The sequence below is a fragment of the Orycteropus afer genome, unplaced genomic scaffold (assembly GCF_000298275.1).
Source record: "Orycteropus afer afer isolate SDZICR_OR568_19922 unplaced genomic scaffold, OryAfe1.0 scaffold00002, whole genome shotgun sequence".
Classification (NCBI taxonomy): domain Eukaryota; kingdom Metazoa; phylum Chordata; class Mammalia; order Tubulidentata; family Orycteropodidae; genus Orycteropus; species Orycteropus afer.
The window spans coordinates 30,555,890-30,579,402 of record NW_006921589.1 but is presented as its reverse complement, the minus strand read 5'-3'; the positions used below and the strand labels follow the sequence as shown (position 1 = coordinate 30,579,402).

Genomic DNA, 23,513 nt, shown 5'->3' with positions numbered 1-23,513 from the left:
TCCTTCCGAGGAGTGGCTGGTGAGTTTGAACCGCCAGCCTTCCGATTAGCAGTCAGATGCCTTAGGCACCATGCCACCAGAGCTCCCGGGAACTTGACAGACATGCAAATATTTGTCTCTCATCTTCCCTTCTACTGAATCAAACCATTCAGGGCATTCTGATACACAATCAAAATTGACAACTGCTGTTGTAAAATATAGAGAGCAGGAATTATTCTTCCCATCTACACATTTGGAAATACAGATATTTAGAGAGATTATGTGATTTAATTTAGAAAGTCTCACAGCTAATAAACCTGGGACTGAAACTCAAGAGTATTTGCTTTTAGCTTCTGTGCTTTTTCTGTTTACCACTTTCTGTCACCACGTTGAATAGCCTTAATTTATGTTGATGAAATATTTTTCTACCTTACCATCATGTAATATTCATTATATGCTCAGTAGTTACATGGCTTCATAATTGGTATTATATAGATAACAGGCTATTCTCATGTAAGGTTCGACTATTGAGAAGAATGAGTAACCATCTTATTTCATAATTGCTGCATTGTTTATCATATGGCTGTGATTGATTGCCAGTGTTATTCTCTTGATCAATTTAGTCAAAAGCTATTTGTTGAAAATTTAGTATATACACAGAATAATACTCTAAGTTGCAGATAATACAATGATGAATGGATTATCATTCTTTCTTTAGTCTGTTAGGGGCAGGGGTGAATAAGAGAGGTTGATAAATAACTATGAATCAAAGAAAAGTATAATAAATAATAGCTTATAAGAGAGATATGATGAAGTACTGTTCTCGTCTTCCATGTTGGAGATCTAGGTTGATTCTGGATCAGTGTACCTCAGGCGCAGTCACCCCTGTCTGATCATGGAGGCTTATGTGCTTCTTTGTTGCTGAACAGGTTGCCACTAACTGGTTCCATACTAAGACAGACTAGGAAGAGGGGCCTGGTGATCTACTTCCGAAAAATACACCAGTGAAAAAACCCTGTGGACTACAGCAGTCCAGTTTTGTTGTACATGGAGACACCTTGAGTTGGGGACTGACTTAGTGGCAGCTAACAGGAGGTTGTCATACAAGAGTATTACATGTTAAGGAGACCAGGAAAGGCTTTAAGGAAGAGAAAAGTTTTTCATATGTGCAAAACAGGATAAGTATGGTTTCAACAGATGAATATTGGTAGCAAGAGTATATACAAAGTAAATTGAATAAGCCAAAAGTATGTTGGAAGGAAAAGACAGGGGTGCTTCAGAAGATAACAGTCCAGTTAAGCTAGAACATTAGGGTATGTCCTAAACCAGACAAACCTTATGCGCTGAGTTGATTCCAACTCATGGTGACCCATGTGTCAGAGTAGAACTTTATTCTGTAGGGTTTTCAGTGGCCTTTTTTGGAAGTAGATTGGCAGGCCTTTCTATTGGGGTGCCTCTGGGTCTGCTTTAACCAACCAACCTTTCAGTCAGCAGTGAATGGGTTAAGTGATTGTGCCACACACAAACTCCTTAGGGGGTACGGGATTTTTAATTGAATAGCTATGCTGTGGCTTATGGCTTAACTTGTACTTCTGTGTATGTGTTATTTGTTTTGTGTTATTTAATTTTAAAAGCTCTTTGGAATTTTGGATGTACTCATCAGTCTTCTACGTACCAGCCCAACTAGAGGTCAGCTTTTCTTGCTGCTGTTTGAACCAGGAAATGCTGATATACTTTATGCCTTGCTCTTAAACCAGAAATACTCTGACAGACTAAGAGAAATCATTTTTAAGGTATAAACATTTCTTAAGCATTTTAATAATTTGGACTATTTACAGATGTATGTATGTACTTACGACATAGCCTATGAATATAAATTCTTTTCATATTTACCAGTAATTTTAAGTTGCGCAATTCATTTTGTGATTTTTTTCATGTTTTAGCTGTTTGTATATTTAAAAAAAAAAGTTATATTGCAATTTGATAATTCACCAGAGAGGAAAATCCACTTTGTTATACCTACATCAAAATAAAGCCCTGTCATCTCCTTTTTGACTTAAGCAGGGTCTACATAGAAATTCAGAACACTTTAGCAGTTAATAATGACAATAGATAACCCTTATGTAGCACTCATTGTATGGCAGGTACTAAGCCCTTTTCTTATAGTTGGCTTATTTAATCCTTGCAACAACTTTATGAAATTAGTCTTGTTATTATCTTCCATATTATAAATGTAGAAACTGAGGCCAGAGAGGTTATAGTAACTTTTCCAAGTATATAGAATCTATTTTATTAAGTTATCCAAAATAGTCACTTTGAATTTTGACTGAACTCACCTCACCTTTTTGTTAACTAAAAGTAGAGGAGTCAGTCATATTTCAGCATTGATTTTTTTTTTTTTTCTCTTCATAATTTATTCTCTTGTTCATGGTCCTTAATTGTCTTGTGACAGTTACTTTCCCTTATAACCTTAGAGTTGTATAATAGTGTCTATTGAAAGGGTCATGTTTGAATTCCCTGTGTTTGGTATTTCTAAACTTTGGAAAACAGAGGTTCAGTGACAGTGGCCTGGTATATAGTTTCTCTTGACTACTGATTGTGGTGACCTGTGCTCTCTTTAAAGCATCTGTCCACACAAGGGATCCTTTATGGAGATTGTTTTGTTTTGTTAAAACACCATCTATTTATATAAGTGATACAAGAATCCTAAAGATTCTACAGTGGTACCATATTCTCATGACAATAAGTTCAAAGTCCTCATTTTGATACTGGAGTCAGGTAGTTTGGCTGTTAGCTATTGTCATCACCCCATGTACCCAAAATGCTGCCCAGATCACATTGTTGTGGTCCATAGGGTTTTCATTGGATAAATTTCAGAAACAGGTCATATGCCTTTCTTCATAGCTTTGTGGAGATTTTTATTTGTCCAAAACAGCTTTGCAGGGACGGCTCATGGTATCATTCTTACTCTTTTCACGTAGGCTTTCAGTGTCTTACTTTAAGAAAATGTTGCTCTCACCTCAAGAAGTATGGGACCACTAATTCAGCCCCCACTTTAGAATATGGCGTTTCTTCAAGAAATGCTTCCATATCCTTGGAAATAATTTTGGTAACTGTTAACATTAATGGATTACTAGACTGCTCTGCTGTCGATTTGATCCTGACTCATAGTGGCCCCCGCTGGGTTTCTTAGGCAGTAAGTCTTTACAGATGTAGATCGCCCATCTTCCTTCTATGCATCAGCTGGTGGGTTTGAACTGCCAACCTCTGGCTAGCAGCCAGTTGCACAATCAACACCAATGGAAGCAGCAGTCAAGAAATCAGATATTGTATTGCACTGAGCATACCTGCTGCAAAAGACCTATTTAAAGTGCTGAAAAGCAAAGATATCTCTTTGAAGACTAAGGTGCGCCTAATCCAAGTATTTTCAGTCACCTCATATGCTTGTGAAAGCTGGACAACGAATAAGGAAGACCAAAGAAGAGTTTATGCTTTTGAGTTGTGGTGTTGGAGAAGAATACTTAAAAGTACCATGAGTTGCCACAAGAACAAACAAATCTGTCTTGGAAGAGTGCAGCCAGAATGCTCCTTGGAAGTGAGAATGGCCGGACTTTGTCTCACTTACTTTGGTCATGCTGTCAGAAGAGACCATTCCCTGGACAAGTGTATCATGCTTGGTAAAGTGGAGGGTCAACAAAAGAGCAGAAGACACTCAACAAGGTGGATTGACACACAGGCTGCAGTGATGGGCTCAAGTATAATAAGGATTGTGAGGATGGCTTACAACTGGGTAGTGTTTTGTTCTGTTGTGCACAGGGTCGCTGTGAATCAGACCCGACTCGACAGCACCCAGAAATGATGACAACAGATAGCTTTGTTCCTCTTGCAGGCGACAAGATTTGTTTCTAAGCTTTAACCATAAAGAAGTAAATTTTGAAATTATTTCTATTTTCTTCCTTTAAAAAATATACATAAACTAGAATTTTAAACATACTGAATAATTATGTATTTCAGTGACAGTTTTTTCCCAATATTTGAAGAATAAAATGATGCTCTAAAAACATTGCAAAATAATATTTAGTATTAACCTAAATGATAAACTGTTTGTAGTTATATCCATTGAAAAGAATATGTCGTTTGTGACCAGGTTATGGAACAGATGTTGAAATGCACAAATGTTTATGAACGAAGTAAACAACGTATTAGACTCAGAGAAGTTGGCTACTCAGGGTTGGGACTCCTTCTCAGTGAAGCACCCGTTAATACTTCTCTCATTAAAAACCTCACCAATCAAATCATAAATACAGGTATGACTAAGGCTGATAATACTAATACATTTAACAAATGTTCTCAACAGCAGAGTAATTCTGGTTGATGGTTCTTACTTTTTTTAATCTGGAGATTCCTCACTCCTTCACCTCCCCTTTAAATTGCTTTCAATGTTACTGGCTATTTGATTCAGCAGTGTTTTCCTGGGATGCTGTATCTTATGTATATTTGTTGTTATTGTCTCCCTAAGCCATTAGCACAGTGCCTAGTACTTGATAGGCCTTCAGTAAATGTTTATTTATTGAATGACTAAGTTAACAGTTGAAACAACATAATGAGAAAAGGACATTAAAAGAATTGTGTACAAAAGACTGACTTTAGTTCTTAAAGGCAAACCTGAAAACTAATTTCAGATACTTTGTTTGTTCTCAATTTTTATTTTAAAAAGTTTTCCAGTAATTAACTACACAGTGTAAAATTTATGCCAGATGCTGGAAGTTCAGAGACTCTTTGTCTTGAGTGGTTTACAATGTCTTGAAAGATAACATGTATACATAAAAAGCTGAATAATATTATAAAGGCCTAGCAATATGAACAATACGTTCAGCCAATCAAGGGAAAAGAACAATTATTTAGAGTTAGCTCAGGAAGGCATCAAACATTTAAAACCTTTTTTTTTTAGAACGTATCTATATATTCTAATTTAAAAATGAAACAGTTGTTTTGGGATTTATACAACTATTGCCACAACTCTTTCCTTGGTTATTTCTAGAATTTAATTTTAACTTTTTACTTTTCCCATCATAGATCTTGTTATTAATTTCAAAGATTTGTTATCTGTGGTATATATATCTCACAGAGCATGTATAAATGTCAGAGTGATCATCTGCAGAAAGGTTAGTAAACTTCTTTTAATTTTTATTGTGATTTGGGTGAAAGTTTACAGAACAAATTCATTTTCCTTACAGCAGTTGATGCACATTTTGTCTCATGACGTTGACTGCATTTTCCCACAGTGTAGTAAACTTTTTATAAATACTTTAAAAATAGCAGTATTAATATTATTATGAATGACTTTGGGTTATATGTGTTGCACTGCAAGTAAGTTTAAATTACTGTTATTTTATAGATGACATAATTTTTTAAATAAATAGTTTCTTTTTGAGATTCCTTTCATGAGAGAAAGAAAAATTGATATTTTGCATTGAAAGAGTAATGGTGGCTCACTGATTGTTAGAACAAAACTTCACAGGTCATTGACACTCATTGCTTTCTTGTATTATGGTCATGCATTAGAGTCATTAATATTGAGTCCTTGATAACATGTTGGCCTCCATCTATGGAAATTGGGAGAGATGCTCTAAACACTGTGGGAGCCAAATGCAAAGTTCATTCTTTCTCCACCCAGAAATTTGTTGGCTTTGTGATAAAAATGTCTTAAAGCTCTTCCATGAATTTCTGGTAGTTTTTGAAAACTTGTTTTCATCCCCAAATTTTGAAATCACTTGGCTGGTAGAGATCCTAAACATCATTCTGGCTAAACAGCAATGCCCATTTTACTGAAATTTATTTGTCAGAAATAAAATTTTGTACAGAAATAAATTTTTTTGTACAATATAGACTTAATTTATTTTTATTTTTTAGAAAAGCAGCCATTAACTGGGGACAAAGAATGAGACAGGGAAACAGTACTCTTGGTGTTCCCAGGTGTCTGTGTGTCCTAGTCATTCCCTGTTCCTAGTGCCCAGACCTGTGCCTGGCATATAGTAGGTGCTCAATAATATCTGCTGAACAAATGCAGTAATCTCATGGAATGTATTCAGTTGATTGACAATAACTTTATTTCCTTTTATATATACCATCATCCTATTTATAGTTTCTCTTTGACCAAATTAAGTTAATAACATGAGTCTCTTGACATGTGGAACCTATTTTAATCACCTTTCCTTTTCTTATCTTTCAGAAAATACTTAAGTACCTCTTTTTTTAAGGTATGATGATGAGGAATATGTAGATTAGTTAGAAACAAATGTCTTCTAAATAGAGTATAATACAGTTAAAAATGTAGTCTTTTGAAAGTAAATTTTCCTACAGTTTCTCATTTCTTTACTTTCTCATTAAAATAACTGAAGAGACTATTTTTAACGGAAAGTACAGTGTGGTTTTTGAAGAATTTTGTATTTTTAATCTCTTTGCAGATTTTACAGATTTTGCAGTCCCAGCCAGATGCAGCATATCAAATATCACAGCAAGTGGGTTGGCAAGACACCTTAGTTAGGCTTTTTTTGAAAGCCAATTTTGAAAATGGAAGTGCTCTTAATAAGCACAGTAGGACTGTTTTAATGAAAGACAATGACAAAAATATTTTAGCTGAAGATATCAAGAGGAACTTCGATGAGAAGATGGATGAGGAAAAAACCAACTCTTTTGCCTCAGCTAATATGTCTTCAGATCAGTGGAGTTTGGAGGATAGAAATTCTTTAGACTCAAACATACCATTATTTCAAGAAGACAGCTCTGTAGTGGAATTATCTTTCAAATCAGAGAATCAAGAAGACTTCTGGCCTAATAACCCTTCACATTTGAGTTTAGATCTCAGTGGAATTGATTCATGTGAACTGAGTGATAGTGGAAGTCAGATGCCAGACAGCCTGCCTAGCACACCATCGCCAGTCGAGTCAACGAAATCGTTTTCTGTGCAGTGTGACAAAGAAAGCAGCATCACAAATGATACAACCTTTAGTGATGACTTCTCTTTATTTGAAAGCCAAGAGGTAACAGTCCTTACCTGTCCATGTGTACTTTTTTTTAAAAAATATATCCATTATATACCTCTAATCCTCAGAAATGTGTGAGCAACTATTTATAATTTCTTACTGTATTCATGTGCTAAGTTTTATGATCTAAGATTTCAAAGCCTAGACATCATTAGATTGTAAATGCCTTGAGAACAAAGCTTATCCTTGTTGTTAGGTGCTGTTGAATTGGCTCCAACTATTAGCAACCCTATGTACAACACAGTGAAACATCGCCCGATCCTATACCCATCCTTACAATATTTGCTGTGCTTGAGCCCATCATCGCAGCCACTGTGGCAGTCCATCTTGTTGAGGGTCTTCCCCTTTTTTTGCTGACCCTCTACCAAGCATGATATTCTTCTCCAGGGACTCATCCCTTCTGACCATATGACCAAAGTATGTGACGTGAAGTATGGCCATTGTCATTTCTAAGGAGCATTCCAGCTGTTCTTCTTCCAAGATATATTTGATTGTTCTTCTGGCAGCACATGGTATTTACGGAATTCTTCACTAGTACCACAATTCAGAAGTATCAACTCTTCTTTGCATTTTCTTACTCATTGTCCAGCTTTCACATGCACATGAGGCGATTGAAAATACCATAGTTTGGATTAGGTGCACCTTAGTATTCAAAGAGACATCTTTGCTCCTTAATACTTAAAAGAGGTCTTTTGCAGCAGATTTGCCCAGTGCAATACATTGTCTGATGTCTGGACTGTTGCTTCTGTCGGTGTTGATTGTGGATCCAAGTAAAATGAAATACCTGATGATTTTAGTCTTTTCTCCATTTATCGTGATGCTGCTTATTAGTCCAGTTGTGAGGATTTGTGTTTTCTGTATGTTGAAGTATAATCCATACTGAAGGCTATAGTCTTTGATCTTCATCAATAAATACTTCAAGTCTTCTTTACTTTCAGCAAACAAGGTTGTGTCATCTGCATATCATAAATTATTAATGCGTTTTCCTCCAATCCTGATGCTATGTTCTTCTTCATATTATTTTATTCATATTTATTCATATCTTATTCATATTATTGCAGCTTCTCAGATTATTTGCTCAGCATACAGATTGAATAAGTATGGTGAAAAGATAACAACCCTGACACACACCTTTCCTGATTTTAAACCTTGCTGTATCCCTTTGTTACTATTCGAATGACTGACTCTTGGTCTATGTACAGGTTCCTCATGAGCAAACTTAAGTATTCTGGAATTCCCATTTTTTCCAATGTTTCCCATAATTTTTTATGATCCACATCGTTGAAGCCTTTGCATAGTCAATAAAACACAGGTAAACATCTTTCAGTATTCTGCCAAGATCCATCTGACATTAGCAATGTGCCTTCTTCTGAATCCAGCTTGAATTTCTGGCAGTTTCCTGTCAGTATACTGCTATAATAGTTTTTTTAATTATCTTCAGCAAAATTTTATTTTCTCAAGATATTAATGATATTTTTTTATAATCTCCAATTTTTATTGGATCACCTTTCTTTGTAGTAGGCATAAATAAGGATCTCTTCTGTCATTTATACAGGTCTTCCAAATTTATTGGCATAAACCAATGAGCGCCTCTAGTGCTACATCCGTTTATTGATACATCTCAATGGATACTCCATCAATTCCTGGAGCCTTGTTTTTCACTAAATCCTTTAATGCAGCTAGGACTTCTTCCTTCAGTATCATTGGTTCTTGATGACATGCTACTTCCTGAAATGGTTGAATGTCAGCCAGTTCTTTTTGGTACAGTGACTCTGTTTTCTTTCCATATTCTTTTGCTGCTTCCTCCTTGTTCAGTATATTGCCCATAGGATCCTTCAGTATTTCAACTTGAGGCTTGAATGTTTTCTTCAGTTCTTTCAGCTTGAAAAATGCCAAGCATGTTCTTCATTTTGGTTTTCTAATTCCAGGTCTTTGCACGTGTCACTGTCATATTTTCCTCTGTCTTCTCCAGCTGCCCTTGAAAATCTTATGTTCAACTCTTTTATTTAATCATTTCTGCCATTCACTTTAGCTTTCTTCTGTTCAAGAGTTAGTTTCAGAGTCTCTTCTCACATCAATTTTTATCTTCCTTTCTTGTCTTTTTAATGATCTTTTGCTTTCTTCATGTATGATACTCCTGATATGATCCCACAACTTGTCTGGTCTTTTGTCATTGGTGTTTAATGCATCAAATTTGTTCTTCAGATGGTCTCTCAATTCTGGTGGGATATAATCAAGGTCTTATTTTGACTCTTGTGGACTTGTTAAGAAGCTCTGGTAGTGCAGTGCCTCAGGCATTTGACTGCTAACTAGAAGGTTTGTGATTCAAATCCACCAGCTGCTCCATGGAAGGAAGATGGGGCAATCTACTTCCATAAAGATCTATTGCCTCAGAAATCCAGTGGGGTCACTATGAGTCAGAATCGACTCAATGGCCATGAATTTGGTTTGGACTTGTTTTAATTTTCTTCAGCTTCAGCTTGAACTTGCATATGAGCAATTGATGGTCTCTTCCACAGTCAACTCCTAACCTTATGCTGATTGATGATAATGAGCTGTTCCATCATCTCTTTCCACAAATGTAGTTGATTGAATTTCTGTGTATTTCATCTGGCAAGGTCCATATGTATAGTCGCCATTTATGCTGTTAAAAAATATATATCTGCAGTGAATAAGTCTGCTGGTCTTCCAAAATTCTATTATGCAGTCTCTCATGTCATTTCCAACACCAAGTCCATTATATTCCAACTACTAATGGTGCTTCTTTGTTTATCTGCCAATCACTAGTAATTATCAGTCTATCTTGATTGCCTATTTGGTCAATTTCATACTGCAGAATTTGGTAAAAATCTTTAATTTCTTCATTTTTGGCTTTAGTGATTGGTGGGTGAGTTTGGGAGTCATATGGATATTATCCTGTCACTGACAGCATTGTACTGCAGCATAGATCTTGAAATGTTCTTTTGGTCAGTTAGTACAATACTATTCCTTATCAATTTGTCATTCCCGGCACAGCAAACTGCACAATTGTCTGGTTCAAAATGTCCAGTACCAGTGCATTTCAGCATAGGATATCAATCTTTATGCATTCCATTTCATTTTTGACAACTTTCCATTTTCCTAGATTCATACTTCATACATTCCACACTCCAATTATTAATGGATGTCTGCAGCTATTTCTTCTCATTTTGAGTTGTGCCCCATCAACAAATGAAGGTCCAGAAAGCTTTGCTCCATCCAAGTTGTTAAGGTGAACTCAACTGTGAGGAGCAAAGCTGATGTCCTATTTATCTTTGTATCTCTAGGGCCTAGTGAAGTGCCAAGTTCATCATGGTACTTTTAAAATAAGTTTAAATGATTATAATCTGTGTATATAATAGTTCTTATTATGTGCTTTTAGTACTTCCTACTTCGTTCTGTTGTTCATAGGGGCGCTGTGAGTGAGAGCCAACTTGATGGCTCCCAACAACTACTTCCAGTAATTCAGTATTGCTTTATGTTTTTACAGAGATGTGAAGAGGAACTTCTTCAATTATTGACAAACATTTTGAATCATGTAATGTGTAAGGGACTAGAAAAGTCTGATGATGATACTTGGATTGAACGGGGACAAGTGTTTTCTGCACTAACTAAACCAGGATTATCCAGTGAGCTACTTCGACCTTCAGATGAAATAAAACTAATGTAAGAATTAAGTTGCTAATTCTTTTTCCCCTTCCTTTTGGAGTGGGCAGGAGCCTAAAATAATAGTTAATGAACATTTATGTATTTTGTATCTCTGTGGGTGTAGAGGGAGAAAAGGAAAAATTATGCTAAGCCCCTTTCCCTATCTTTTATCTTTCTATTGTGATCCAGAGACCAGTCTGAAGGTAACTCTAATGTGAGGGGATTTAAATTTTAAATTTAAGTTTTAAATAACGGCAGATTCCTTGTTTTTAAACTGTCTTTTGTGGTATCTAAGGAATTAATACATTTTGTTCCATAGGTATGTCCAAATTTAGTGTTTCCATGCTAAAGGGTGAGGAGTAGTGTTTTGATGAAATTACTTTTCTAAAGCATTTAGGGTTTTCTGAAAATGATAGGACTCTGTAGACATCAGGTAAGCACTAGCTCTTTGTTCTTCCTTGTAAGACATGATAAGGCTTACTTTTTTAGCCTTTCAGTTTTCCAGCTTTAAAGAAATACCTTATGGAGACTAGAATATGAGTTATTTTTATAGTCTTTTTATAGTTAAATGAAGTGTAACTTTTACTTTGGCCTTTAATTTTAAGTGTATTAAAGGTAAATACTCCAAATATGAAAAAGTTGCTATGTTGTTGAATTCCAGCCACACTGTCTTGATGATAACTAGCAGAGATAGTGTATCTTTGGAAATGCAGTTCTGTTAATAAGTAACTGTTTATTTCTTTTCCACGTCCTACTTTTTGTCTAAATTTATAATGATTTAAAGATGACTTTGTTCCATTTGTAGTTTGCTACAGAAGATGTTAGAATGGGCAGTCACAGAAAGTAAAGAAGCAAAAAATAATCCAGCAACTGCTGAAAATGGCTTCCGACTCATGCTGATCATGCAGGACTTTCTGCAGTCAGAGGGACTAGTTAATTCAAACGTGTGGACTGAAAAGGTACTAATATACCTTTGAAATTATATTCTGGATAACCAGGACTTTATTCTGTGTAAGACATTTTGCAGCGTTCCTTTTTAGAACACAAATTTTTAATAAAATTATACAAAAAGGTGCAATAAATAGTAGATTTTATTAGTTATTATTACTGGGATAAATCCTTTGGACTTTGCCAACTGAACTTTGAGCTACTTTTAAAGTACTTATAATTTGTATTAGTGTTGGGGGAAACTCATTACCAATAGATTAAAAGACTGATGCATCAATTTCTTAACTACTTCTCTGTGATAGCTTTTAGAGGATATAATGCTGCTCTGCGACTGTCTGTCAGTGTGGTATTCTGAAAGTCCCGAATGGATAAAGCTCTCTCAAATTCAGATCCAGTTGCTTCTAGGATTCATTGGAAAGGGTAATTTGCAGGTTTGTTGGTTCTTTTGCATTATTTTCTATACTTGTACACAGCATGGGTGTTATTCATGTGATAACTAGATGATAATGCCTTTTCAGTAGTTCAGTTTTTTCATTAGTTCCAAAAGTACCCATGATTTCACTGTTGTTTCAATTTTGTGAGATCAGAAAGGAATTTGAAAGCAGATAATTATTTCATTTTGATATTTATGACTGAGTACAATTTAAGGTTTACTTTTTTTTTTTTTTTTAATTTTTATTGTGATTTGGGTGAAAGTTTACAGAGCAAATTCACTTTCCATATAGCAGCTCACATACACTTTGTCTCATGACATTGATTACATTTGCCACAATGCAAGGCTCTGTTCCCATTTCTCCCAGTAGTTATGTCTTCCCTGTGTCCTTCCCTCCCATGCACTCCTGCCCCCTGAGCTGTCTCCCTGTGCATACACATCCCCTTCTGTTCTCCCATGATTGATGCCTCCAAGAAGTGTATCTACCTAGTGTAACTTATAAGTTCAGCTTATATGTCTGTCTTTTGTTTGGCTGGAAGCCATAGGAGTGGATTCAATTCCAGACCTGAAGGGCAACAAGGGGCTGTAGTCTCAGTGGTTCCATCAGGCACTATCAAACCAGCAAACATGGTCTTTTTTTTTTTTTTTTTTAAGCGATTTTGAGTTTTGTTCCACATTGCAGTTTAAAGTTTACTTTTAAAGGATACTGACATGGTTAGGTTCCAGAGACCAGGTCATTATGCAAAAATGGAGGATGACTGTGTCTTTATGTAACTACCAAATCACACCATTATATAATTGCCAAATTATAATATAATTACCAAAATGCATCTTTACATAACTGCCAATCCACTGAAAATCGTGGCCCAATCAAGATGATACATAACCTTAACCATCACAGCCAGCATTACTGTCTCCACACCCCTCCGCATTTGTCACTGCCAGATGTACTTTATTAATGGGCAAAATAGTTGCATAGTAGATTTTTTACTATGGTTGTGAATGCACAATGTTGAATAATGAGATAGTGGGTAAGTGAGGAGTAGGTGTATTAGAGAGCTTTGCTCATCCTCTATATTCATTGTAGTTAGGTGCTATATACCCTGCTTAGGCAGTGCAGTATAGAGCTCAGACTATTCAATAAATTAATTTTTAAATTGTTCACATTCATAGTCATAGGGTAGATTGTGAGGTTTGGGGAAAGGCTGAGGAGGGTGAAAATGCTTTGCTTTCCAGAAGAGGAGTTCAAGTTTTGAGCTGTCTTAGACATTGTTTTTTCTCATGCTTTCTGCTTCATCAACACTTGTGTGGAAAGGACTCCATGAGGTCTATTTTTGTTGCCTTGGCCTGTGCAGACCTGTGTGTATAACTCAGATCAGCAATCTCCTGAACTTGCAGCACAGATACATTCTGGAAGTAATAACAGGTTCTAATATTTTCTTCTCTCTCTTACTTTTCTTTATTTTTGAAGAAGTAAGATGCAAAAGGGATAAAAAGACACAATAGACAGTTTATCCTACTTTGGTTACAAGATTTGGATCTTTTTCCAGCCTGGATAAAAGGAGTCTTCTTTATGACCTAATTTACTTAACCTACATTGGAGTTTAAGGTCAAACCTTAATAGTTGTTGTTGTTGTTGTTGTTATTTGTCGTTGCGTCAGCCCCGATTCATAGCGACCCCTCCTTGGATTTCCGAGGCAGTATCACTATGGAAGTAGGATTGCCCAACCTTCCTTCCGAGGAGTGGCTGGTGGGTTTGAACCACCAGCCTTCTGGTTAGCAGTCAAGTGCCTCAGGCACTATACTACCAGAGTTCCCAACCTTAATAGTAATACATAGTATTCCGTTGCCTGGCTTTGTGCCCTGACTGTGATCGCCTGTGTACCTATCCTTAAAGTATCAGAATGCTGTTGGTTCCAAGTACACTAATGCCAACTCAAACTGACTTAGTTAAGGAGATTTATTGGCTCATATAATTAAGAATCTTATAGTTAGAATGAGTTTAAGGCATGATTTAGGGCTCTTGTTGCATTTATTTGCTGCTCTCACAACACTACTCTTGATCATGTGTCAACTTGATCTTGAGCTGGCTTCCATTATGGTTACAGAGTGGCTTCCAAGAGCAATTGGAGCTATATACATCCTTACTCACATCCAGGGAAAAGCAAATGTTTCTTCCCACAGTCATTGATAAACAGTTCTCCATGAGCTGCTCTTGTTTCTGTGTTTTTGCAAACAGATGCGCTAGCTGATTTTGTTATAAACTTTCTTTTTGAAGATTGTATAGTGAACAACTTTGGAAGATAGAGATAATATCTCCCTCCAGAGCAAAGGGCAGGTTTTTTTAGTGTCCATTACAATAAAAATGATGTCTCTTTCTAAGGCAAAAGGGCAGGCAAGCTTCCTGCACAGTATAAAAGATTTGAATTTCCTGTGTTCAGAGTTCCTTCCTTGTAATGCAGCCACTATGTGTGCAGGTATCATCTAGTCCTGTTCATCTCTCCCTGTGACAGGCTAACTTGTTAACTTGGAAGTAAGGTGAAAATATGAAACCATTGGCAGTTATATAAAATTTCTGAGCTTGCACTGATAGGGTCAGTCCTCAATGACTGTCTGTGACAAAGACAATCACATGAATTAGCTGACTAGAGATGAGTCACCTGAGCCAGTCACTGGTCAAGGGGTTGTATATTATGTTTAGCTTTTATTTTTTTAGAGCCTCTTGTTGGAGCTAGAGATGGTGGTCATTCCCCATCCCTTATAAACTATCAGGAGCAGTGGAATGGATATTGGGATGATAAATTACCCACCATAACTTTTTTGTATTTTCCAAATTAGTGAATATGTGTTACTTTTATAATTAAAAAAAAAAAAAAAACAGCATTAAGAGGAGCTAGATAAAACTTTTGCTGTCTTTAAGTGTCTACTCTTTTCTTTTTAGTCTGTTTTTTCTCATCTACACTGTTTTTTCCTACAGGTTTGTGCAGTGGCATCAGCAAAGCTAAATACGCTACTTCAAACCAAAGTGATTGAAAATCAGAATGAGGCATGTTATATTTTAGGGAAGCTGGAAAATGTTCTAAGTCAGTCAATCAAGGAAAAGACTGAAATCTACTCATTTTTGATTCCCCTTGTTCGTACTCTGGTTTCCAAAATTTACAAGCTGCTCTTCATGAACTTGCACTTGCCTTCTTTACCTCTTACCAGTGGTAGCTCCTCATTTTTTGAAGATTTTCAAGAATATTGCAATTCAAATGAATGGCAAGTTTACATAGAAAAATATGTAAGTTTTATCTTTTTTGAGCAAGATATTTTTTCTACTAAATTATCATTTTCATAGAAATATGTATTAAATTTTGTATATTTTTTTAATAAGATTGTACCTTATATGAAGCGTTATGAAATCCATACGTTTTATGAGGGTCATGAGAACATGGCACTTTATTGGAAAGATTGCTATGAAGCCTTAATGGTAAATATGCATAAACGAGATCGTGAAGGAGGAGAAAGCAAACTGAAATTTCAGGTAAATATTACTAAATATTTTTAGTATAATGGTTATTCATGTTGATTACGAGCATATACTAGTCAATTGAGAGTAATATGAAATGTGAAATTTGAAAACAAATAATGTTTTCTGTTGTTTTGGACAGAATTGACGTAATTGAAAATTATGTCAAAATTAAGGGAAAATTGACAACCGATCAGTAATGGCGAAAATAAAGCAATAGCAGAATGCTTTTTACATGGTGATTATGCAAAGTGTTAAGCTGATAGTACATTAGTAGATATCTCTAAGAAGAGTGGATATATCTTGGTGGTTAAAGGGAAATTTATAGCACTAAGTGCTCATATTAGAAATTTAGGTTTCCACCTTAAGCTAGAGAAGAAAAAGTACTTAAACCTATAGCAGGCAGGAATTAATAAAGAACAGAAATCAATGAAATTGAAAACAGAAAAACAATAGAGAAAACAATGAAACCAAAATCTTTTTTTTTCCCCAAAATATCAATAAAATTGATAAACTTCTAGGGAGATTGACAAAGCAAAACGAGACGTAAAAAGACATGAAGGAAGGAGATCACTATTGACCCCACAGATAGCAAAATGGTAAGACTAAAACAGAGGAACAGATTTAAATTTGACAACTTAAATAAAATGGACCAATTTTTTCAAAAACAGAAATTTCTAAAACAAATTCAAGAATAGATAGACAACTTGAATAGTCCTACATCTATTAAATCAAATTTGTAGTAAAAAGCCTTCCAAAAATGAAGACCCTAGGCCCAGATGGCCTCACTGGCATCTTCTATCAGACGTTTAATGAAGAAATTATACCAGTTCCTTACAGTCTCTTCAGAAAATAGCAAAGGTGTGAATACTTCCCTGCTGTGTTGTTGTTATGTGCTACTGAGTCAGACCTGACTCATAGCAACCCCTCCTTGGGTTTCTGAGGCAGTATCACTATGGAAGTAGATTGCCCAACCTTCCTTCCTAGGAGTGGCTGGTGGGTTTGAACCACCAGTCTTCTGATTAGCAGTCAAGTGCTTCCCAGCTATACTCATACCGAAATCATGCAAAGTACAAAACAACTGTAGACGAGTATTCCTCAGGAGTGTAGATGCAAACCAAATCCAGCAGTACATAAAAAAAGAAAAATACCATAACCAAATGGAGTTTACCCTGGCAATGCAAGGCTAGTTTAACATTATCAGTCAATATAACATATCACATTGGTAAATGAATCAAAAAATTACACAACCACATCAATAGATGCCAATAAAAGCATTTGACAAAATTCAGCATCCATTCATGAAAGTTCCCAGCACACTAGGAATAGAGAACTGCTTTAACATCTACAAATATCCTACAACTAACTTCGTTTTAAAAAGTGGAAAACAATGCTTTCTTGCTAAGATCAGGAACTGGGCAAGGATGTCTATGTTACTGCTCTGAGTCAATGTTGTAGTGTAGGTCCTAGCAAATGCAATAAGAACACAAGAAGAAATAAAGGATACTACAATTGGAAAGGAAGAAATAAAACTATCCCTATTTACAGAGAAAGGAGCACTGGTGGTACAGTGGTTAATGTATTTAGCTGCTAACCAAAGTGTTGGTGGTTCAAATCCACAAGCTGCTCTATGGGAGAAAGATGAGGGAATCAGCTTCCATAGAGATTTACAGCCTTGGAAACCCTATGGGGCAGTTCTGCTGTGTGCTATAGGGTTGCCATGAGTCAGAATTTACTCGATGGCAGTGGGCTTGTTTTTGTTGTTGTACAGACAACATGATTAACTACATTGAATATTCCAAGGAATCTACAAAGTAACTACTAGAATTAATACATGAGTACAGCAAGGTTGAAGGATGCTGGTGCATTCAATCACATTTCTATACGCTGTTGTTGTTAGGTGCTGCCCAGCCAGCTCTGACTCGTAGTGACCCTATGTACAATAGAATAAAACACTGCCAAGTTCTGTGCTAGCCTCATAGTCCTATACCTGAGCTCATCGTTGCAATTACTGTGTCAATCCATCTCCTTGAGGGCCTCTCCTTTTTGGTTGACCCTCCTCTTTACCAACCATGATATCCTTATCCAGAGAATGGTCCCTTCTAAGATGAAATCTGACCATTCTTGCTTCCAAGGATCATTCGGCTGCACTTTTTCAGGACAGATTTGTTTGTTCTTCAAGCAGTCCATGGTACTTCAGTATTCGTTGCCAGCACCACAACTCAAAAGCATCCACTCTTCGGTCTTCCTTATCCATTGTCCAGCTTTCGCATGCATATGAAGTGATTGAAAACACCATGGCTTGGGTTAGGCACACCTTAGTCTTCAAGGAGACATCTTTGCTCTTCAGCACTTTTTTTTTTTTTAAGTAAAAAGGTCTTTTGCAGCAGACTTGTCCAGTGCAGTACATCATCTGATTTCTTGACTGCTGCTTCCACTGGAGTTGATTGTGGAACCAAGTAACGTGAAATCTTGACAACTTCAGTCTTTTATCCATTTATTGTGATACTGCTTGTTGGTCCAGTTGTGAGGATTTTCGTTTTCTTTGTGTTGAGGTATAATCCATACTGTAGACTTTAATCTTCATCAGTAAGTGCTTCAAGTCATCCTCACTTTCAGCAAGCACAGTTGTGTCTTCTGCATATCACAGGTTGTTAATGAGTCTTTCTCCAATCCTGGTGGCATGCTTTTCTTATAGTCCAGCTTCTTGGATTATTTGCCCAGCATATAGATTAAACAAGTATGGTGAAAGGACACAATGCTGAATCACTCTCTTCATGATTTTAAATTATGCAGCGTCCTCTTGTTCTGTTTGAGTGACAGACTCCTGGTCTATGTACAGATTCCTCATGAGCACAATCAAGTGTTCTGGGATTCCCATTCTTGTCAGTGTTATCCATAATTTGTTATGATTCACACATTCAAAGTGTAGTCAATACAACACAAGTAAATATCTTTCTGGTATTCTTTGCTTTGAGCCAAGATCTGTCTGACATCAGCAATAATATCCCTCATCCCATATCCTGTTCTGAATGCAGCTTGCATTTCTGGAAGTTCTCTGTCAATATGCTATAAACTGCTACAACTGTTTTTGTATTATCTTCAGCAGGATTTTACTTGCATGTAATGTTAATGATACTGTTCAATAATTTCCATGTTCTGTGGGATCACTTTTCTTTGGAATGGGTACAAATAAGGATCTCTTCTGGGCAGTTGTCCAGGTAGCTGTCTTCCAAATTTCTTGACATGGACAAGTGAGTCCCTCCAGTGCGACATCCATTTGTTGAAACATCTCAGTGGGTATTCTGTCAGTTTCTGGGACCTTGTTTTTTGCCAATTCCTTCAGAGCAGCGTGGAATTCTTCTTTCAGTACCATTGGTTCTTGCCCATGTGCCACCTCCTGAAATGGATGAACATTGACCAGTTCTTTTTAGTACAGTGACTCTGTGTATTCCTTTGATCTTCTTTTGGTGTTCCCTGCATCATTCAGTATTTTGCCCTTGGAATCTTTCAGTATTGCAACTAGAGGCTTGAATTTTTTCTTTAGTTCCTTCAGCTTGAGAAATGTCAAGTATGTTCTTTCCTTTTAATTTTTTAACTCTAGGTCTTTGCTCATTTCATTATAATTAATTTTGTCTTCTTGAACTGCTCTTTGAAATCTTCTGTTCAGCTCTTTTATCTTGTCATTTCCTCCATTTGCTTTAGCTACTCTCCATTCAAGAGCAAGTTTCAGAGCCTCGTCTGACATCCATTTTGTCTTACCTTCTTTTCCTGTCTTTTTAATGACCTTTTGCATTCTTCACGGATGATGTTCTTGATGTCATCCCACAATTCATCTGGTTTTGGTCATTGGTATTCAAAGCATCAAATCCGTCCTTTAGATTGTCTCTAAATTCAAGAGGGATATAATCAGGGTCATATTTTGGCTCTCATGGACTTTTTTTAATTGTCTTCAGTCAACTTTTAACTTGCATATGTTCAGTTGATGATCTTTTTACAATCTGCTCCTTGCCTTATTTTATCTGAAAATACTGAGCTTTTCCATTACCCCTACCCACAGATGTAGTCATTCTGATTTCTCTGTACTCCATCTGGTGAAGTCCACATGTATAGCCACTGTTTATGTTGTTGAAAAAGGTATTTGCAATGAAATTGTTAGTCTTGCAAAATTCTGTTGTGCTATCTCCGGCGTCATTTCTATCACTAAGGCCATATTTTCCAACTACTGGTGATTATTCTTTATTTCCAACTTTTACCTTCCAATCACCAGTAATAGCAACACATCTTGAATTGCGTGTTCGGGCAATTTGAGACTACAGAAGTTGGTAAGAATCTTCAATGTCCTTGTCTTTGGCTTTGGTGGTTGGTGCGTAAATTTGAATAATAGTATTAACTGGTCTTCTCTGTAGGTGTATGGATATTATTTTATCACTGACAGCATTGTACTTCAGGACAGATCTTGGAACATTCTTTGTGATGATGAATGCCACACCATTCCTCTTCAATTTGTCATTGCTGGCATAGTAGATCATATGGTTGTCTGATTCAAAATGGCCAAATCCAGTCCATTTCAGCTCACTAATGCCTAGAATATTGATCTTTATGCATTCCATTTCATTTTTGACAACTTCCAGTTTTCCTGGATGTTCCAGTTATTAATGGGTGTTTGCAGCTGTTTCTTCCCATTTTGAGTCATGTCACATCAACAAATGGAGGTCCTGAAAGCTTTACTCCATCCATGTCATTAAGGTCAACTCTACTTTGAGGAAGCAGCTCTTCCCCGGTCGTATTTTGAGTGCCTTCCAACCTGAGAGGCTCATCTTCTGGCACTATGTCGGACAGTGTTTCAGGGCTGTTCATCAAGTTTTCTAGTAACATATCAGACCATGTTTTACTGCAGTTCATAAAGTTTTCACTGGCAACTCTTTGAGAAGTGGATGGCCCCTTTCTTCTTCCAAGTTGGTCTTTGTCTGGAAGCTCTGCTGAACATGTCCACCATGTGTGACTCTGCTGGTATTTGAAATACTTGTGGCATAGCCTCCCACCTATTTTTATACACTGACACTGTATAATTGGAAGCTGAAATTTTGAAAGAAATGCTATTTACAATAGCTCTAAAAAGAATGAAATACTTAGATATTAATCTAACAAAATATACATAGGCACTCTTTACTGATAGCTACAAAACATTGATGAAATAAAGATGTACGTAAGTGTAGAGAGACTGTTCATGGATTACAAGATTAAATAGACACTGTTCCTGCATTTGAAGAGTCAATAATCTTCTTAAGTCATTTTAAGATATAGATTCTTCCCAAATTAAAGATTTAATGCAATATGGATCAAAGCCCTGGGAGCATTGTTTGTATTTATAAACAAGTTAATTTTAAAGTTTATATGGAAAGACAAAGGAATCACAATAGCCAAAAACATTTTGGAAAAGAACAAAATTGGAAGACTTATGATGCACAGTTTTAAAATGTATTATAAAGCTACAAAACAATGTGATGTTGGCAAAAGAATATACATATTGACCATGGAATAGAACAGAAAATCCAGAAATAGAGATACATAAATGTGGTTAAGTGATATTTGACAAAGGTGCAACAGTGATTCAGTGAAGAATGGACAAATATTTAATAAATTTTGCTGAAACAACTGAATACCCCCATGTGCTTTTAAGAAAAAAATATCTTGGCTTATCCTTCACACTGTATATAAACATTAACTTAGAATGGATCATAGACTTAAGAGTAAATTATATTTAAAGTAAAATGTAAAACTATAAATCTTATATCCTTGAAGAAATTATGGGATAAAAAATCTTCATGAACTTACGTTAGACATAGAATTCTTAAACACCAGTAGCTTGATCCGTAAGAGAAAAAAGTTGATAAATTGGACTTCATTGAGAATGAGATTTTATTACGTACCTGTTAGAATAATTAAAATAAGAAATACTAATAGCATCAAATGCAAAAACATATAGACCTGCTTTTTAGGAATAATTACAGAAATGAAAAGACAGTGGAGAGAATTCCAAGATGGTGGAATAGGAAGAAAGACTGCACAGACCCTCTTCAACAAAGGAAAAGTGAACCAATTAACACAGACACAGAAGATAATCCTGGACCCCTGAGCCTTGAAGGGAAGGATATAGAAGTGGACTAAACCCCAACTAGCAGAAGAACTTGCATGAAAATACCAAAAAAGGAGACATACGGAGCTGTGGTTTGGCAGCGATCCAGAGAAATCCTGATGGCACAGACAGCTTGCAGATTCCTGAGTGGTGGTAGGACCTAAGAGTTAACCTAAAAATCAGCCCTGCTAGCCAGGGACTACACGGAGGACTGGTCTGGTGGCTAGGGAATAAAAAGGGAAGCAGCGGTGAACAGGAAGATGGGCTGAGCTTTGGACTTTTGCCTGTCTGGAGGGCACCACCATTTTGAATGTTAACAAGCAGCTTGACCATTTTGGATATTTAAAGAGACAGCACTATCCCAGATTCCAGGGGCTTAAGAACAGGTTCTGCTTGCCAACAACCCCAAGGACACTCTGGACATGGACGACTGAAAAGGTACGACATTCCTCTTGTTATTCTTATACCCTACACCCTCTTGGTGAACGGAGGTGCGGCCATCCCCTACTCCCACCCAACTTTTGGGCCTGCAGGAACTCCATCCCAGTCTGTGTGCTCGGACGGAGCCTGTGTACCCTGCCCCGTCCTCCACTGATTTTTTTTCTTTTTATCTTTTTCTTTTTCTCTCTCTTTTTTCTGGTATTTAGTTTGCTTGTATTTGTCTGTTTTAAAACTACTATTATTATTAATACTTTTGTCCTTTTTACTATTATTCTTTATTCTTCTCCTCCCAGGTCCTAGCTTTCAGCTTTTTTTTCTTTTCCCTGTTTTTGGTTAAAAAAAAAAAAAAAATTTTTTTTTGAATTTCTTTTTTTTCCCCCTTTTTTCTCATGGTTAACCCCATTCTTTGTCTTTCTTTTTGCATTTTTTCCATTTTTTCTTCATCATTCTCCTTCTCTGCCTTATTTCTCTTAGTGCCCTATCCCCAGATATTGCAAGTTTTCTTGTTATTTTCTTCTTCTTTTTCCCTTTTTTCTTTTTTTTGGTTACTTTTCCTGTGTGATTACATGGTGGATTTTTTGTCCATGTGCTTTTAGTTTTTTGATGGTTATTCAATTGTCATTTTTATCTAACTGATTGGGAGACAGCAACAGTCCCCATAAGATACAACTACACCCACACCTCCTGCAACTTCACTTACTGATCAAGAGCCACCACTCTCTCCAGCAATGGGCCAACGATAAAAAACCACCAAGAAGAGCCTGAATCACCCTGAGCTTCTCTTCATAAACAGTTAACAGAGATCTAAATACAACACCACAATGTCTTGGAGAAAACAGACCATCACAGTCCACACAAATAAACAAGGGAACAGGGTACAGACCTAGAACACATCCCTGAGGAAGAAGCAGCATTGTAACTCTCTGATAAGGAATTCAAACAAATTATATTTAGGTATCTTAAAAGGATTGAAAGACCAAAGAAAACACAGGAAAAAACTTTAGAAGAATTTTGGAAGAAAATACAAGAACAAAATGACAAATGAAAAATTAGAAATGATTATAAATCTACAGATAAAAATCCAGAAGATTTATACGAAATTGCCAGAAATAGATAACACATTGAAAAAACAAAAGAGTAGAATTGTTGTGATGGAAGACAATTAATGAGATTGAAGACAAATACCTGAATACTTCTTTGGAAAGGGGTCAATCAGAAAAAAAAATCAAAATAAAATGAAGAAACCTTAAGGTTCATGTGACATACCACCAAAAGGAATAACCTTCGGGTCATTGGAATTCCATAACAGGTAGAGAAAAGTAAAACCACTGAGAAAATTGTCCAAGATTT

The 23,513-nt window shown here is 36.3% G+C and overlaps 1 protein-coding gene across 1 annotated transcript in view; it reads left to right on the top strand.

The window, feature by feature from the left end:
- Positions 1-23,513, top strand: part of NBEAL1 (neurobeachin like 1) — a 209,665-nt gene that overhangs the window by 124,763 nt on the left and 61,389 nt on the right. The window contains 9 exon segments of the mRNA XM_042783564.1: positions 1,614-1,772; positions 4,127-4,286; positions 5,056-5,144; positions 6,447-7,022; positions 10,534-10,709; positions 11,497-11,650; positions 11,942-12,070; positions 15,050-15,355; positions 15,449-15,598. Coding sequence (XP_042639498.1) covers positions 1,614-1,772; positions 4,127-4,286; positions 5,056-5,144; positions 6,447-7,022; positions 10,534-10,709; positions 11,497-11,650; positions 11,942-12,070; positions 15,050-15,355; positions 15,449-15,598 — 1,899 coding nt within the window.